Genomic DNA, 19,424 nt, shown 5'->3' with positions numbered 1-19,424 from the left:
CTCCTCTCTGGCTGTATTCTTCTTCATCCCCCTCTTCTCTTCCTCCTCCTCTCCTGCCCCTCTGTTCTCTGACCCCTGGTGTTGCCAAGGGGACACAGTGTGATGTATAATTCACTACTGAACTTCACACCCAGGGCTACCTGAGTGTGTGTGTGTGTGTGTGTGTGTGTGTGTGTGTGTGTGTGTGTGTGTGTGTGTGTGTGTGTGTGTGTGTGTGTGTGTGTGTGTGTGTGTGTGTGTGTGTGTGTGTGTGTGTGTGTGTGTGTGTGTGTGCTTGCCTGCGTATACGTGGGTGTGTGACCTTCATTCCGGGACGACCTGGAATGGAAGGCCAGCCAGGAGACACACCGGTTGTATAGTGTGAAACTGTTGTCTCAATGCCAGGAGTGTCAGTGTTTGAAGGTATGAAGGTTGTTGTGTGCGTTGGTGCATGTGTGTGAAGGCCTTTTGAAATGGAGCCTCTCGCTGCAGTAGGTCTCTCAGGTGTTCTCTGATGTAGAATGTCAGGGCCACCGGGCAGTCACCATTTTATAGAAAGAACCATGTGTCCATCCGCCTGTTTCGTGCTGTTACCGTGGTAACTACACTGGAGGAGTGGAGGAGAGGGAATCCAATCATCTAGGTCCTGGAGTGTAAATACAGTACACACCCCCACTATTTCCTATCACTCCCTCTCTTTCTCCATCTATCCATATCCTTCCTCTACCTTCCCTCCATCTCTTTCTCCATCTATCCCTCTCCTTCCTCTACCTTCCCTCCCTGTCTTTCTCTTTCCATCTCTCTCCTTCCTCTACCTTCCCTCCCTGTCTTTCTCTTTCCATCCCTCTCCTACATCTACCTTCCCTCCCTGTCTTTCTCTTTGCATCCCTCTCCTCCATCTATCTTCCCTCCCTGTCTTTCTCTTTCCATCCCTCTCCTTCCTCTACCTTCCCTCCCTGTCTTTCTCTTTCCATCTCTCTCCTTCCTCTACCTTCCCTCCCTGTCTTTCTCTTTCCATCTCTCTCCTTCCTCTACCTTCCCTCCCTGTCTTTCTCTTTCCATCTCTCTCCTTCCTCTACCTTCCCTCCCTGTCTTTCTCTTTCCATCCCTCTCCTCCATCTACCTTCCCAACCTGTCTTTCTCTTTCCATCCCTCTCCTCCATCTACCTTCCCTCCCTGTCTTTCTCTTTCCATCCCTCTCCTTCCTCTACCTTCCCTCCCTGTCTTTCTCTTTCCATCTCTCTCCTTCCTCTACCTTCCTTCCCTCCCTGTCTTTCTCTCTCCATCTCTCTATCATTCAGATGAACCTACAGCCAGACAACCCATATACTGTAACTACCCATTCAGTCTATTATTCTGGCCTTTTTATGATGATTAGATCTCTTCTCCCTGCTCCTGCCCTGCGTTAACCTCCCAGTCTCCCCTACACACACACACACCGCACAGCACGCGCAGTGTAAATTATAGGCTCTCAGTGTGTCTGGGATATTGGTCTCTCCTCTCTGTGACACAGCCTATTGTTTACAGGTCAGATTAGTCTGTAAATTATAGTGTTAGACTGTGAGGAAGCCTGGCTCAACCTCCCTCTCTCCTGGAAGCCTGGGTCTGTTCTGGCATAGGGACATGTTAACTACTCCCTGCCCTGCATCACCCTGCCCTCACACACACACACACACACACACACACACACACACACACACACACACACACACACACACACACACACACACACACACACACACACACACACACACACACACACACACACACACACACACACACACACACACACACACACACACATACACACAGGGGGCTGGCAAAAGGGGGAGGAAGTCTTGGCTGTTTAAGCTAAATGCTATAATGAACCAGTCTCACCACCTGGGAGAACAGCTAGCTAAATGCCACCAGACTCATTAAAACTAGCTGGCTCTGCAGTGCCAGCACATGCATGCACACACACACACACAAACACGCGCGCGCGCACGCACGCACGCACGCACGCACGCACGCACGCACGCACGCACACACACACACACACACACACACACACACACACACACACACACACACACACACACACACACACACACTCAGTTCACACACACACTCAGTTCACACACAATACTGTATCAGTTTAGGGAGCGGTGTCCTCGATGTTAGATGTAGTGTATGGAGATGGTCTGTTGTAGCTTTGAGTATGTCTGATTGTTATTCTGATAGCCCTGGTCCTGTTGGTACCCAGGGTCCATGTCAAAGAGCACCTCAGGCAAGACCTGCTCTGCTTTGCACCCGCTTTTCTCTCATCTTATGGAGCCTCAGTGGAGGGCATTCAATGATACAGTTAACATATTATGTTGCTGTTCTCACTAGTTGTTCCTTACAGTGTGTGTGTGTGTTCTCTCCTGCAGGTCTGGCACGGGCTAAGTCAGTCCCCAGCCACACCTACTCCAATGAGGTGGTGACCCTGTGGTACCGCCCCCCTGATGTCCTCCTGGGATCCACAGACTACTCCACCTGCCTGGACATGTGGTGGGTAGTACCACTGACCTTTAACCCCTGACCCCCTTCCTCTTGCCACATCCCTCTCCACAACAGGGAGAATACTTCCTCCTCTAGATCAGATGAGGTGTGAACCCCACAGAGAGCCACAGACAGCTGTGTGAATGTGTTCCATAGGAAGGAGAGGTCGAGACCTGGCCATGTCTCTATCTGGGTTTGATGAGAAGCTGGGAGACCTGATCTGGCTGAGTCAGAGGCTCAGTATGGACAGCCAGGGGAATTTACTGTGGACATGGACAGATAGAGGCCTTCCTATGGCGACAGACAGACAGCTTTAGTCAGTATATGGACAGGGGTCTTTCAGAACTGCCGTCCAGGCTGTGAAATGAACCGTGACCACATCGATCTGGACAGGCAGTCCTCGAGTACGCCCCTTTCCAAGGACCCGAGCTGCATCCCACCGCGGGCAATTAAAGCATAGTGGGGGAGAGGGAGAGGCAGGAGGTTAGGTTGGCAGTAGAGCAGGTGGGCAAATCCTTAGGGCACCTTTCCACTCCATCGAGACTGGAGCCACTCAACATAGAAAGACCTATACCGTCACTTAGAAAGCAGTGTTCCATGAACAGGCAGCGCTCACATTGACCGCAGTGTGCTCAGTGCTGGGTCACTGGTTTGGGTAACAGTCTGTCCCATATCCGTCAAACCACTACAAGGTTAAAGGATCAGATCATCTGGAAGACAGGAGGAAAGGGAAGAATAGGGTGGAACAGAACAGGGATTCTTCCTCTAGTCTATTTTTATGTCTGTTATCGCCTCAGTGAGCCTGCCGTTTCACCAGGCACCTGTCAGTCAAGCTGACACTGTGGACAATGACAGACAGCCCAGCCAGACAAACAAAGAGAGGTGTGAGAGGAAGTGGTTGAATCCCTGTCGTTTTCACACTGTTATTACCAGGTTTATCCCTCCCTGCGAAGCCAAACCTCTGTGTCCGATTAAACACCAGTCTCTATATAAAGATCTAAGAAATATCTGAACAGTTTGCTGATGAAAATGTATTGTTCAATCCAGCACCAACTTCTATCCATTGGACTTGTAGAAATGTATAGGGCTCTTCCTGGTCTATAGGTACGCTATGGAGACGGATGTTTTCAAAAAGGAATTAAGGTGTGTGGTGTGTTAAGGGGGATGAAAATTATGCTGGTGCTTGTCTCTCTCTTTCTCCCTCCTTCTCTCTCTCTCCCTCTCTATTTCTATTCATTCATCTTTCTGTATTATCTGTGTGACTGCTCAACCATAGCTGGGTCATGCAGAGATGGAGGGAAAGAGGGAGTGAGTAGTGTGCACTGGGCCAGAAAGTGAATCTGTCAGGAAACAATAGTTCTCTGACAAATGGGCTCTGACACCTGTTTAAACCTACACACACATACATACCATAACTGGCCACCTCTCTTTCTCCATCCCGCTCTCCTTCTCTCTCCACTGGGCATCCCATTATCCAACCATCACCACCTCAGATGCCACACAGAGTTAGTCTTCTGAACAAACACTTTACTGAAGCTGAATCCTCTAGGAAATCAAGACATCCACCATAGATTTAGATGGAAATTAAAATATTCCCCAAGAGTGAACCATTTGCCTTTCAAAATATACTGTGCTCTTCTACGAAGCCATTTGAGTACACTATAAATTAAATCATGATGAATTGTAGTTGTGGAGGCTAGTATTCTTCATAGAGGGGTTCAAATGTTTACTGCTGATGGCTCTGGAGCTCTCCAACTCTGTTGATGCTGTCTGTGTGTCTCTAATGGGGATGCTGTCTGTGTGTCTCTAATGTGGATGCTGTCTGCGTGTCTCTAATGGGGATGTTGTCTGTCTGTCTCTAATGTGAATGCTGTCTGGCTGTCTCTAATGTGGATGCTGTCTGCGTGTCTCTAATGGGGATGTTGTCTGTCTGTCTCTAATGAGGATGCTGTCTGGCTGTCTCTAATGTGGATGCTGTCTGGCTGTCTCTAATGAGGATGCTGTCTGGCTATCCCTAATGTGGATGCTGTCTGGCTGTCTCTAATGTGGATGCTGTCTGGCTGTCTCTAATGAGGATGCTGTCTGTCTGTCCCTAATGTGGATGCTGTCTGTCTGTCTCTAATGGGGATGTTGTCTGTCTGTCTCTAATGTGAATGCTGTCTGGCTGTCTCTAATGTGGATGCTGTCTGCGTGTCTCTAATGGGGATGTTGTCTGTCTGTCTCTAATGAGGATGCTGTCTGGCTGTCTCTAATGTGGATGCTGTCTGGCTGTCTCTAATGAGGATGCTGTCTGGCTGTCCCTAATGTGGATGCTGTCTGTCTGTCTGTCTCTAATGTGGATGCTGTCTGGCTGTCTCTAATGAGGATGCTGTCTGTCTGTCCCTAATGTGGATGCTGTCTGTCTGTCCCTAATGTGGATGCTGTCTGTCTGTCCCTAATGTGGATGCTGTCTGTCTGTCCCTAATGTGGATGCTGTCTGGCTGTCTCTAATGTGGATGCTGTCTGGCTGTCTCTAATGAGGATGCTGTCTGTCTGTCCCTAATGTGGATGCTGTCTGTCTGTCCCTAATGTGGATGCTGTCTGCGTGTCTCTAATGGGGATGCTGTCTGTCTGTCTGTCTCTAATGTGGATGCTGTCTGCGTGTCTCTAATGTGGATGCTGTCTGTCTGTCCCTAATGTGGATGCTGTCTGTCTGTCTCTAATGGGGATGCTGTCTGTCTGTCTGTCTGTCTCTAATGGGGATGCTGTCTGTCTGTCTCTAATGGGGATGCTGTCTGTGTCGCCCCAGGGGTGTGGGCTGCATCTTCATCGAGATGATCCAAGGAGTGGCAGCTTTCCCTGGGATGAAGGACATCCAGGATCAGCTGGAGAGGATATTCCTGGTGAGTCAGCTGTGTGTTTGTGTGTGTGCGTATAGTCTCACTTTGAGCACTTTTTTATTTATTTAATTCCTATTTAACTAGGCAAGTCAGTTAAGAACAAATTCGTATTTACAATGACGGCCTACCAAAAGGCAAAATGCCTCCTGCCGGGATTGAGGCTGTGATTGAAAAGAAAAAATATAGGCTAAAACACACATCACGACAAGAGGCACCACAACACTACATAAAGAGAGACATACGTAAGACAACAACACATCATGGCAGCAACACATGACAACAACACGGTAGCAACACAACATGGCAGCAGCACGACATGGTAGCAGCACAAAACATGGTACAAACATTATTGGGCACAGCCAACTCCACAAAGGGCAAGAAGGTAGAGACAAGAATACATCATGCGAAGCAGCCACAACTGTCAGTAAGAGTCTCCATGATTGAGTCTTTGAATGAAGAGATGGAGATAAAACCGTCCAGTTTGAGTGCTTTTTTCAACTCGTTCCAGTCACTAACTGCAGGAAACTGAAAAGAGGAGTGACCCAGGGTTGTGTGTGCTTTGGGGGCCTTTAACAGAATGTGACTGGCAAAACAGGTGTTGTATGTGGAGGATGAGGCCTGCAGTAGATAGGGGGGAGTGAGGCCTAAGAGGGTTTTATAAATAAGCATTGGGTATACTGAGGTGACCAGTTTACAGAGGAGTATAGAGTGCAGTGATGTGTTCTATAAAAAGCATTGGTGGAAAATCTGATGTCCGAATGGTAAAGAAGATCTAGCTGCTCGAGACCCTTACCTGCTTATCTATAAATGACCTCTCCTTGGTCTAGCATGGGTAGGATGGTCATCTGAATCAGGGTTAGTTTGGCAACTGGGGTGAAAGAGGAGTGATTACGATAGAGGAAACCAAGTCTAGATTTAACCTTAGCCTGCAGCTTGGATATGTGCTGAGAGATGGACAGTGTCCCGTCTAGCCATACTCCCAAAATACGTGTATGAGGTGACTACCTCAAGCTCTAAACACTCAGAGGTAGTAATCACACCGGTGGGGAGAGGGGCATTCTTCTTACCAAACCACATGACCTTTGTTTTGGAGGTGTTCAGAACAAGGTTAAGGGTAGAGAAAGCTTGTTGGACAATAAGAAAGCTCTGCATATAAATGGATGAGAGAGCTTCCTACTGCCTGAGCTATGTTGTTGATATAAATTGAGATGAGTGTGGGGCCTAGGATCGAGCCTTGGGGTACTCCCTTGGTGACAGGCAGTGGCTGAGACAGCAGATGTCCTGACTTTATACACTGCACCTTTCTTTCATTTTTTTTAACCTTTATTCAACTAGGCAAGTCAGTGAAGAACAAATTCTGATTTACAATGCCAGATTGGAACAGTGGATTAACTGCCTTGTTCAAGGGCAGAACGACAGAGTTTTACCTTGAATCATTGTTGACTGACCAATTGACTGTGTTTACTGTTTACTTACATACTTGTGTACTTGAGCAGTAACCTTTGGCTCTTGATCTCATCAGCATGAGGTCTGTGGCCCTCTTTAACTCTGGGTCAGGTAGCTATTCAATTCTTCCGCTAGGTGCTTATTAAAGGAACCAGTGATTAGGGATTAATAGGGATGGCAGATAGATTGATAGATATATTTCTGAACAGGACTCAGGGCCTGACTGCATCAATATTTTATGGCTGTGTGAGGTCTCATGAATCCCATAATCGGCTCCTCTGTCCTCTATAATCCCCCCCGTCAGGCAGAATTGAAGTAGTGTGTTAATGTGAGGAATTCATATTCATTCATCCTCTGAAATGAGTTAATAATGAATGCAGACAATTACTGAGATGAGAGAATGGGAGAGAGAAAGAGAGGGATGAAGAAAGAGAGACATATAGAGAGAAAGAGAGGGATGAAGAAAGAGAGACATATAGAGAGAAAGAGAGGGATGAAGAAAGAGAGACAGAGAGAAAGAGAGGGATGAAGAAAGAGAGACATATAGAGAGAAAGAGAGGGATGAAGAAAGAGAGACATATATAGAGAGAGAGGCGTAGGTCAGTGGAGTCAGGTGTGAAGACAGAGACAAAGCGGTTCGGTTTGTTTTGCCGAGGGCTGTCGGGGATAAGTGTGTGCGTCTGTGTGTCTGTCTGTGTGTGTTTGTATGTCTGTGTGAATCGGTGTGTGTAGAGAGTATGCCCCAGGCAGGGAATCTTACACAAAGCAACCTAAGAGGACAGATCGCCGGGGAGAGAGAGATACTGTATAAAAACATTTTATTGATTGTCTGTTTTGCCAAAGAGAAAATTGGGGCTGTCTGCTCTCCTCACATTTGTAAGATTCCCCCCAAAACCCCAGCCCTCTCTGCCCCCTGCATCCATCCAGTACACCCCTTGAACACACAGACACAAAGAGAAAGGGGTAGAGGGGAAAATGAAAAAAGGGGAGAGACCCAGTAGTGGGATGGCCTGTCGCCAGCTTGGGTATCGATGGAGGTACACCTGCAACCCTGTTGGCCTGGCAGCAGGGGATCTGTGTGCCCTTTAGCAGGTTGCAGGTGGAGCAGAGAAGGATAAGGGGGGGGCAGAACAAGCGGTGGAAGGGGGTTTGGGGGAGGATGGAGAAGGGGAAGGGAGGGGTGGAAGGGGATTGGGGAGGGGAGGGGAGGTCTGTCTGACTGTCTGGGGTAAAATGAAAATGTTATCCAGTGGAGATAAGGGTTTTATTCAGCAAACATGAGGATATGAGGAGGAGAGGAGGGGGGAGGGATAGGAGGGGAGGAGTACAGAGAGGAGAGACAGAGGAGACAGAGGAGTGGAGGCTAAGGGTGAGAGGAGAGGAGAATAGAGGCGAGGAGAGGAGAATAGAGGAGAGAAGAGGGGTTGATGGGATAAAGTCTGACAGGTCTATATTGTGTTCTGATTATCCTCTCCTTTACTCTCTCCACATTATGAAGACCTTTTGAATCCCCTGTTTTAACGGGATCACACCTGTGTAGTTAATAGCATGTCCCACACAGCCCCTGTAAGCCATACACATGAGGAGGCCAGAGATGTGCTTAAACTAGGCTTACAGTCTTACCTTGACTGTAGAATCATTATTATTTCTCTGAGGTAATAACACCTCTGATCATCTCAATGTGTTTATTGATTCAGCATTTCTCATAATCCAGATGGCAATAATTAGTGTTTGGACATTCAAACATTAACTGGCCTTTTGAGGCGTGATGAACATGATCAGCATACATTTGAAGAATTGAACACGTTTAATAAGAGAGTTTGCTTCACTTGTAAATACGCACACAATGTTATGTACAGGCTCCATGGCCTCATGGACCAGGATGGACATGGACTCACCCAACGCATTGAACCAAAATGGCACCACACTGAGACAACTAACTATATTCCATTGGCTAAGAAGTACTGACCCGTCAAATTGAGCCGCTCATATTTTCTCCCACCCCAATCACGCCTCGTCCTGTTGTGTGTCAGTGTACTCTGCTGTCAGCTAGAGGAAGAAAAGACAGATAGAGAAATATACCTGGAAAAATTTCCACCAGTCTGCTTGGCCTGGCAGCTAGACGGTCAGTTAGTGTAACAAACAGCTCCACCTGTCAGAGTTAGCCTGACACATGGAAACCATGTGTTTCATGTTTTTTATACCATTCCACTAATTCCGCTCCAGCCATTCCCACGTGCCCATCCTCCCCAATTAAGGTGCCACCATCCTCCTGTGGTTGGTACGTGGATGTGTGTGGGCGCCGTCTGTCGGTCTGTCAGTGGAGAGATTATGCTGAGTCCCGCCCCTCTAATAGGCCAGTGTGTTTGTGAAGGGGAGAGAAAGGTCACCTAGCATCCCTGTCTGATAGGTACTCAGTCTGCCAAAAGTCAGTTGGCATTTTGAAAAAAGTTAGACCCACACTAACACCCTGGTCATTTCCCTGTAAAACGTTAGACCCACACTAACACCCTGGTCATTTCCCTGTAAAAAGTTAGACCCACACTAACACCCTGGTCATTTCCCTGTAAAAAGTTAGACCCACACTAACACCCTGGTCATTTCCCTGTAAAAAGTTAGACCCACACTAACACCCTGGTCATTTCCCTGTAAAAAGTTAGACCCACACTAACACCCTGGTCATTTCCCTGTAAAAAGTTAGACCCACACTAACACCCTGGTCATTTCCCTGTAAAAAGTTAGACCCACACTAACACCCTGGTCATTTCCCTGTAAAAAGTTAGACCCACACTAACACCCTGGTCATTTCCCTGTAAAAGGACCCACGGGCACCAACATGTGATGTTCACGTCAAATTAATTGTGATATTAAATATTTTTCTTAATTAAAACATATACATTTTTCAACTATTTGGAATAAGCAAAGGCTTTGATTTCTTGTCAAACAGATGGAAAATAGTTCTTAGAAAATGTCTACCAGAAAAAAAGTCTTAAAAGTTATTAGAAATATATCAAAACAAACTAATGTTGAACTAATATCAACAATTATATTTAGTTTTGGAGACATTTTTCTGTCTTCTTTAAGGTTAAGAAACATTGCCTTGTGTCTTGAAATATTGTTACCAAAAGCCCACATACAGTGGCTTGCGAAAGTATTCGGCCCCCTTGAACTTTGCGACCTTTTGCCACAATTCAGGCTTCAAACATAAAGATATAAAACGGTATTTTTTTGTGAAGAATCAACAACAAGTTGCTTTTGTTGGATATTTCAAACTTTTTTAACAAATCAAAAACTGAAAAATTGGGTGTGCAAAATTATTCAGCCCCCTTAAGTTAATACTTTGTAGCGCCACCTTTTGCTGCGATTACAGCTGTAAGTCGCTTGGGGTATGTCTCTATCAGTTTTGCACATCGAGAGACTGACATTTTTTCCCATTCCTCCTTGCAAAACAGCTCGAGCTCAGTGAGGTTGGATGGAGAGCATTTGTGAACAGCAGTTTTCAGTTCTTTCCACAGATTCTCGATTGGATTCAGGTCTGGACTTTGCTTGGCCATTCTAACACCTGGATATGTTTATTTTTGAACCATTCCATTGTAGATTTTGCTTTATGTTTTGGATCATTGTCTTGTTGGAAGACAAATCTCCGTCCCAGTCTCAGGTCTTTTGCAGACTCCATCAGGTTTTCTTCCAGAATGGTCCTGTATTTGGCTCCATCCATCTTCCCATCAATTTTAACCATCTTCCCTGTCCCTGCTGAAGAAAAGCAGGCCCAAACCATGATGCTGCCACCACCATGTTTGACAGTGGGGATGGTGTGTTCAGGGTGATGAGCTGTGTTGCTTTTACGCCAAACATAACGTTTTGCATTGTTGCCAAAAAGTTCAATTTTGGTTTCATCTGACCAGAGCACCTTCTTCCACATGTTTGGTGTGTCTCCCAGGTGGCTTGTGGCAAACTTTAAACAACACTTTTTATGGATATCTTTAAGAAATGGCTTTCTTCTTGCCACTCTTCCATAAAGGCCAGATGTGTGCAATACACGACTGATTGTTGTCCTATGGACAGAGTCTCCCACCTCAGCTGTAGATCTCTGCAGTTCATCCAGAGTGATCATGTGCCTCTTAGCTGCATCTCTGATCAGTCTTTACCTTGTATGAGCTGAAAGTTTAGAGGGACGGCCAGGTCTTGGTAGATTTGCAGTGGTCTGATACTCCTTCCATTTCAATATTATCGCTTGCACAGTGCTCCTTGGGATGTTTAAAGCTTGGGAAATCTTTTTGTATCCGAATCCGGCTTTAAACTTCTTCACAACAGTATCTCGGACCTGCCTGGTGTGTTCCTTGTTCTTCATGATGCTCTCTGCGCTTTTAACGGACCTCTGAGACTATCACAGTGCAGGTGCATTTATACGGAGACTTGATTACACACAGGTGGATTGTATTTATCATCATTAGTCATTTAGGTCAACATTGGATCATTCAAAGATCCTCACTGAACTTCTGGAGAGAGTATGCTGCACTGAAAGTAAAGGGGCTGAATAATTTTGCACGCCCAATTTTTCAGTTTTTGATTTGTTAAAAAAGTTTGAAATATCCAATAAATGTCGTTCCACTTCATGATTGTGTCCCACTTGTTGTTGATTCTTCACAAAAAAATACAGTTTTATATCTTTATGTTTGGAGCCTGAAATGTGGCAAAAGGTCGCAAAGTTCAAGAGGGCCGAATACTTTCGCAAGGCACTGTATCTTTAAGATATTTTCACATTTCTCTTCCTCATGAGGAGGGACGATAACAAAAGTTAGTTATAGTGTTTTCTACTTATATCAATTTTGTTTATGAATTATTAAGTGATTAAACTCAAAATTGGTAACTGTCACGCCCTGGTCGAAATATATTATGTTTATTCTTCATTTATTCGGTCAGGCCAGGGTGCGACATGGGTTATTGTGGTGTGTTTTTGTCTTGGGGTTTTGTGGGATGTCTAGCGTTAGTCTATGGCTGCCTGAGGCGGTTCTCAATCAGAGTCAGGTGATTATCGTTGTCTCTGATTGGGAACCATATTTAGGCAGCCATATTCTTTGTGTGTTTCGTGGGTGATTGTCGTTAGTGTCCTTGTTCCTGTATCTGTGTTAGTTTACACTAGTATAGGCTGTTTCGGTTTTCGTTACGTTCTTTGTTTTGTAGTGTTTGTATTTAGATTCGTGTTACGTTTTGTTCATTAAACATGGATCGCAATCTACACGCTGCATTTTGGTCCGACTCTCTTTCACCGCATGAAAACCGTTACAGTTACAGAATTTCTGAAATATTTTAACGGGAATTTCTGAAATTGAATTGGCTACAATGGGAAATCATAGTAGTCACGAACAACAGCTGGGTTCACAAGTTTGGACAGCACAGTACAGTAAAGAAAAGTAGAGTATAGTTCATTACTGCATACAGTAGAACACACGAGTTGAGTAAACTATAATGTACAGTATTGTACTGTACTGAACAAAACTTTACTGTACTCAACTGTACTGTACTGAACTCTATTCTACTCAACTCTGATGTTATATGTTGTGCTGTAATGAATTCAACATAGCTCTACTGTGTTGTAATGAATTCAACATAGCTCTACTGTGTTGTAATGAATTCAACATAGCTCTACTGTGCTGTAATGAATTCAACATAGCTCTACTGTGCTGTAATGAATTCAACATAGCTTTACTGTGCTGTAATGAATTCAACATAGCTCTACTGTGCTGTAATGAATTCAACATAGCTCTACTGTGCTGTAATGAATTCAACATAGCTCTACTGTGCTGTAATTTGATGTTCAAAGTTGTGCAACATCGACGTCTTTGATTGATTCTGATTTGGTCTTGTTTGGGGGCGGAGCTCATTAACCTCTTGAAACTCCCCATCCCGGATCCGGGATTGTGACTAAGCCTCAGGCTCATTAGCATAACGCAACGTTAATGATTTCTGAAAATCGCAAATAAAATTAAAATAATGCGTTTGCTCTCAAGCTTAGCCTTTTCTTAACAACACTGTCATCTCAGATTTTCAAAATATGCTTTTGAACCATAGAAATTGACTAATTTGTGTAAGAGTCTGCAAAGCTAGCATAGCATTTTGTGTAGCATGTAGCACGCAACATTTTCACAAAAGCCAGATAACCAAATAAATAAAATCATTTACCTTTGAAGAGCTTCTGATGTTTTCAATGAGGAGACTCCCAGCCACATACCAAATGCGCAGTGTTTCCTGAAAGCGTCTGTGTGTAGGAGAAATCGTTCCGTTTTCTACATTGCGCCTGGCTACCGAAACGAACCGAAAATGCAGTCACCTACAACGTGAAACTTTTTCCGGATTAACTACATAATATCGACCGAAACATGGCAAACGTTGTTTGGAATCAATCCTCAAGGTGTTTTTTCACATATCTCTTCATTGACATGCAGTTCGTGGAAGCTTGCTTCTCTCTCTGTGCCCCATGGAAAAATACTGGCAGGTGACTTTTGCGCACCAATTTCGGCGCAGGACACCGGGCGGACACGTGGTAAATGTGGTCTCTTATGGTCAATCTTCCAACGATCTGCCTACAAATACGTCACAATGCTGCAGACACCTTGGGGAAACGACAGAAAGGGCAGACTCATTCCTCTTGCGTTCACAGCCATATAAGGAGATCATGAAAGACAGAGCCTCAAAAATCCTTGTCATTTCCTGGATGCCAAGTCATCTTGGTTTTGCCTGAAGCTCACGTTAAAGGGCACGCACAGAGAAGATATTTGTATTTCTGGACACGTCAGAGTGTTTTCTTTCGAACAGTAGCAATTATATGCATAGTCGAGCATCTTTTTGTGACAAAATATCTTGTTTAAAACGGGAACGTTTTTCTTCCAAAAATGAAATAGCGCCACCATAGGTGTAAGAGGTTAACAATAATAGCCAGTGTGTAGAATAATACCCAAATATGCAAAAGAGGATATTGTTCTACCTTTGTGTACCTATTTAGGATGCATCACCATGAAGAGAATGGCATTCATATCCATAATTATTCATGTCTGTTTAGTACAGATCAGGGACCCATCAGGGACCCATGATTAAATTCCGTTACCGGGTGTAAATCCACTTCACTCGCTAACCATAATAGATGTTTTTTAAAGTCCACGTGTCATGTCTTAGCTGACCTGCCAGTCTTTCTGCAGACATCGTCAAATCTTAATTTGCAGCAGATATTTAAGACTTTTTGTAAAACGTGGACACCAATTATTTTTTTTACAGATATTCTGTTACCAAAGTTTGCATCTGCACTCTTCTTCCAGTGAATGTGTTTTTATAAAATGTTCATTGTAAATTGTTCAAAGTAGTCCTTGTTTATAGAGTTATATGGTTTGTTAAACTTTGCAATCAATGGTTTTTCTTTGGCATACATTTTAAGTGAAGACTGTGAGTCTCAGCACAATTCTGTTACTGTGTAATTTATCCACCTTTTCACACTATGTAGCCAAGCTGAAGGCCTATACTTCACTCGCCGGCTCATCCATCTACGATATTCACTGGAACCATGATGGTGTATGGGCTATCAGTTGGTGTATGGGCTATCAGTTGGTGTATGAGCTATCAGTTGGTGTATGGGCTATCAGTTGGTGTATGAGCTATCAGTTGGTGTATGGGCTATCAGTTGGTGTATGGGCTATCAGTTGGTGTATGGGCTATCAGTTGGTGTAAGGGCTATCAGTTGGTGTATGAGCTATCAGTTGGTGTATGGGCTATCAGTTGGTGTATGGGCGATCAGTTGGTGTATGGGCTATCAGTTGGTGTATGGGCTATCAGTTGGTGTATGGGCTATCAGTTGGTGTATGGGCGATCAGTTGGTGTATGGGCGATCAGTTGGTGTATGGGCGATCAGTTGGTGTATGGGCTATCCGTTGGTGTATGGGCTATCAGTTGGTGTAAGGGCTATCAGTTGGTGTATGGGCTATCAGTTGGTGTATGGGCTATCAGTTGGTGTATGGGCGATCAGTTGGTGTATGGGCTATCAGTTGGTGTATGGGCGATCAGTTGGTGTATGGGCGATCAGTTGGTGTATGGGCGATCAGTTGGTGTATGGGCGATCAGTTGGTGTATGAGCTATCAGTTGGTGTATGGGCGATCAGTTGGTGTATGGGCGATCAGTTGGTGTATAGGCGATCAGTTGGTGTATGGGCGATCAGTTGGTGTATGGGCTATTTACTATGTGTTGTGAAGCCTATTTGTTTGTTTGCAGCTAAAAACCAAAGGTAGCTCTACTGCTTCCCTGAACGAAGAAGCCAATCTCCAGCAGTGCCATTCTAATGATCCGTAACCAAATGAAAGCTATCCCCATTGTGACCTGGCTTTATCCCCGTCGTTGCCATGCTGTATCCCCGTCCCCACAGAGCTCCATGGGAAAGTGTGTGTGAGCTGAGAGCAATCAACTAAAGGCTGTTATTTATTCAAAGCTGCTGCTTTATATGAATGTCAGTGTTCTGTTGTAATCTTCCAAAGCCTTGCCTATCCTGAACAGAGAGCCTGTGGGTGTATATGCCATGTGTTGCTCTTTTCCTAGTCCTGAGACGTGAGTGGGCTGGGCTGACTGACTGGCTGGTTGGCTGGCTGGCTGGCTGGCTGACTGGCTGGCTGGCTGCTAGTTACAGCAGGCTGTTTCTCCGATCCCTCTGTTCGTCTAAATTAGATATGTGTGGTACGAGCCCAGGCGCATTGTAACTGGTTAACTGAGTGTCACTCTGCTCAAGATTACATCCCCAGGAAGACCAGTTGGAATGTGGACAGGTCTATCTGTAGGAAAGGCTGTCAGAGCAGAGGTGTGTGTGTTTACTGAATACAATGAGCCTTTCTCCTTGCATTAGTGTGATGGACAAAGCTGTCACCTCTGTCACCTAGGGAATGACACATCAACACACACACACACACACACACACACACACACACACACACACACACACACACACACACACACACACACACACACACACACACACACACACACACACACACACACACACACACACAGCAAGGACAAGGACAGCATATGTAACAGTTCATGTTATTGAGTAAATAGCAAGTGTTGATGATACAAACACACCATACTGTCGGCACAGGGAATTGAAACTGAAAACCACATGTGGGTGGCTTTGTCTGATCAATGTGTGTGGCTGTAATTGACTATACGTGTGTGGGGCTATGTTGGACTGAACATACAGTTGAAGTCGGAAGTTTACTACATACAGTTTAGCCAAATATATTTAAACTCAGTTTTTCACAATTCCTGACATTTAATACTAGTAATACTAGATCACCACTTTATTTTAAGACTGTGAAATGTCAGAATAATAGTAGAGGGTGTCACGTTCTGATCATAGTTCTTTTGTGTTTCTTTGTTTTATTGTTGGTCAGGATGTGAGCTGAGTGGGCATTCTATGTTGTATGTCTAGTTTGTCTATTTCTATGTTTGGCCTGATATGGTTCTCAATCAGAGGCAGGTGTTAGTCATTGTCTCTGATTGGGAACCATATTTAGGTAGCCTGTTTTGTGGGTGGTTGTTTCCTGTCGATGCACCAGATAGGACTGTTTTGGTTTTTCACATTTGTTGTGTTGGTATTTTGTAGTGTTCACGTTTATGGTATTTATTAAACATGTTGAACTCGAACCACGCTGCGCTTTGGTCCGATCCTTCGTCCACCGAAGAAAATTGTTACAGAGGGAATGATTTATTTCAGCTTTTATTTCTTTCATCACATTCCCAGTAGGTCAGAAGTTAACATACACTCCATTAGTATTTGGTAGCATTCCCTGTAAATTGTTTAACTTGGGTCAAATGTTTCAGGTAGCCTAATACAAGCTTCCCACAATAAGTTGGGTCCATTTTGTCCCATTCCTCCTGACAGAGCTGGAGTAACTGAGTCAGGTTTGTAGGCCTCCTTGCCAGCACATGTTTTTTTCAGTTCTGGCCACACATTTTCAATAGGATTGAGGTCAGGGCTTTGTGATGGCGACTCCAATACCTAGACTTTGTTGTCCTTAAGCCATTTTGAGACAACTTTGGAAGTATGCTTGGGGTCATTGTCCATTGGGAAGACCCATTTGCGACCAAGCTTTAACTTCCTGACTGATGTCTTGAGATGTTGCTTCAATATTTCCACCTAATTTTCCGTCCTCATGATGCCATCAATTTTGTGAAGTGCACCAGTCCCTCCTGCAGCAAAGCACCCCACAACATGATGCTGCCACCCCGTGCTTCACGGTTGGGATGGTGTTCTTCAGCTTGCAAGCCTCCCCTTTATTCCTCAAAACATAATGATGGTCTTTATGGCCAAACAGTTCTATTTTTGTTTCATAAGACCAGAGGACATTTCTAAAATATTTGTCACCATGTGCAGTTGCAAACCATAGTCTGTCTTTTTTATGGAGGTTTTGGATCAGTGGCTTCTTCCTTGCTGAGCGGCCTTTCAGGTTATGTCGATATAGGTCTCGTTTTACTGTGGATATATATACTTTTGTACCTGTTTCCTCCAGCATCTTCACAAGGTCCTTTGCTGTTGTTCTGGGATTGATTTGCACGTTCATCTCTAGGAGACAGAATGCATCTCCTTCCTGAGCGGTATGATGGCTGCCTGGTACCATGGTGTTTATACTTTTGTACTATTGTTTATACAAATGAACTTGGTACCTTCAGGCGTTTGGAAATTGCTCCCAAGGATGAACCAGACCTGTGGAGGTTGACCATTTTTTTTCTCTTGGTCTTGGCTGATTTCTTTTGATTTTCCCATGATGTCAAGCAAAGAGGCACTGAGTTTGAAGGTAGGCCTTGAAATGCATCCACAGGTAAACTCCAATTGACTCAAATTATGTCAATTAGCCTATCAGAAGCTTCTAAAGCCATGACATCATTTTCTGGAATTGTCCAAGCTGTTTAAAGGCACAGTCAACTTAGTGTATGTAAACTTCTGACCCACTGGAATTGTGATTCAGTGAATTATAAGTGAAATAATGTCTGTAAACAATTTTTGGAAAAATAACTTGTGTCATGCACAAAGTAGATGTCCTAACCAACTTGCCAAAGCTATAGTTTGTTAACAAGAAATTTGTGGAGTGTTTGAAAAACTCCTACCTAAGTGTATGTGAACTTCCAACTTCAACTGTATGTGTACAGTATGTGCTTTGTCTGTCTAAACATGTGTGTGTTTGTGTTTCTGAACATGTGTGTGTTTGTCTGTCTAAACATGTGTGTGTTTGTCTGTCTAAACATGTGTGTCAGTGTTTGTGCAGGCGGTCAAAGGAGAGGATGCTGGTTACATCTAGGGAGATGAAGTAATATGATTTTAGCGTGAGACATAAGCTACTGCACACACACACACACACACACACACACACACACACACACACACACACACACACACACACACACACACACACACACACACACACACACACACACACACACACACACACACACACACACACACACACACACACACACACACACACACACACACACACACTCACATACACACACACATACACAGACACTCACACACATACACACACACATACACTCACACACAGACACACACACACACAGTATTATGAGTTTGGTTTTGAGGCATAAGCCACTGCACACAACTCAGTCAGATTAGGGAGAGAGAGGGGCTGCCGCCTGCCGCTGGGTAAATAAATAATGTCATTCCAGAAACCGCCGCTGTCTTGGCAGAGGCCTGACCACTCAACGTAACTGTGTGGAGAGTGAATACGGTCTCTCCTGTCGGAACTTACTGAACACATACTAACCACATTCTACCCTGTGTGAGTAGAGGCTGATCCACGGGGTGACCTTTATCTCCTGACCCCTGGCTGTACGTGACCATGTTCATTAGTGCACATTGTAGCAAACGTTTGCATAACTGTTGAAAAACCATACAGTCCCTCCCCTGACCACTAACTCACAGCCCTCTCTAACTCTTGAAACAAGTAGCCACCTGCCCCCAACTCTTCCTGACTCTCTGACCCTGCAGAGAGCAGAGGCAGCGGATGGGTCCCCATTGTTTGCACCTCTGGAGCGCTCCAGTTACATGCCACACCCAGTGACCTCTAATTGGGACATTTGACTGTCCATCACCACTTTTGACCCTGCCCAGCTGCATCTCCTCAGGGCATCTGTCCAATAGGCAGGTGGGACTGGAACAAGTTTAAAAGCACAGTCCAGCCCAGTCCGGGATCAGTCTTCATAAAGCAGTGGCAGAGTCATGGGTCAGGTGTGAAGTCAAAGAGACAAAGCAGTTTGTTTTTCCCGAGGGCTTGTGTGTGGGTGTGTGTGTGTTTAAAAAACATTATAAAACAAACATTTCGCCGGTCCCCACAAGGAAAAAGGCTATGCTAGGCTTAAGCCTTCCGCATGCTTCGGAACGACTGGAGCCTAACCAAACTCGGATAAGCGAACCGAACGAGTGTGCTCGCATACTCGCTTAAAAAATTAGAAAATGTGGCAATAGTACTGTTAGTCCATCTTGAGACACCGAAGCCAGTATACACTTCCTTAAAATAGTCCGAATACATCTAAAATGAAAGCTA

At 44.7% G+C, this 19,424-nt stretch overlaps 1 protein-coding gene across 3 annotated transcripts in view; it reads left to right on the top strand.

Annotated features, from left to right (window-relative positions):
• Positions 1 to 19,424, top strand: part of LOC135520423 (cyclin-dependent kinase 14) — a 228,598-nt gene that overhangs the window by 106,668 nt on the left and 102,506 nt on the right. For all 3 annotated transcript variants that reach the window (XR_010452375.1, XM_064945979.1, XM_064945980.1), the window contains 2 exons: positions 2,391 to 2,511; positions 5,291 to 5,384. Coding sequence is in view for 2 of the 3 variants with exons in the window: in XM_064945979.1 (XP_064802051.1) it covers positions 2,391 to 2,511; positions 5,291 to 5,384 (215 nt within the window). In the remaining variant the exon portion in view is untranslated. The remainder of the gene's footprint in view (positions 1 to 2,390; positions 2,512 to 5,290; positions 5,385 to 19,424) is intronic.

The sequence above is a fragment of the Oncorhynchus masou genome, chromosome 29 (genome assembly GCF_036934945.1).
Source record: "Oncorhynchus masou masou isolate Uvic2021 chromosome 29, UVic_Omas_1.1, whole genome shotgun sequence".
NCBI lineage: Eukaryota > Metazoa > Chordata > Actinopteri > Salmoniformes > Salmonidae > Oncorhynchus > Oncorhynchus masou.
Note: the sequence above shows the minus strand (reverse complement) of the source record. Positions and strands in the feature narration are given on the sequence as shown.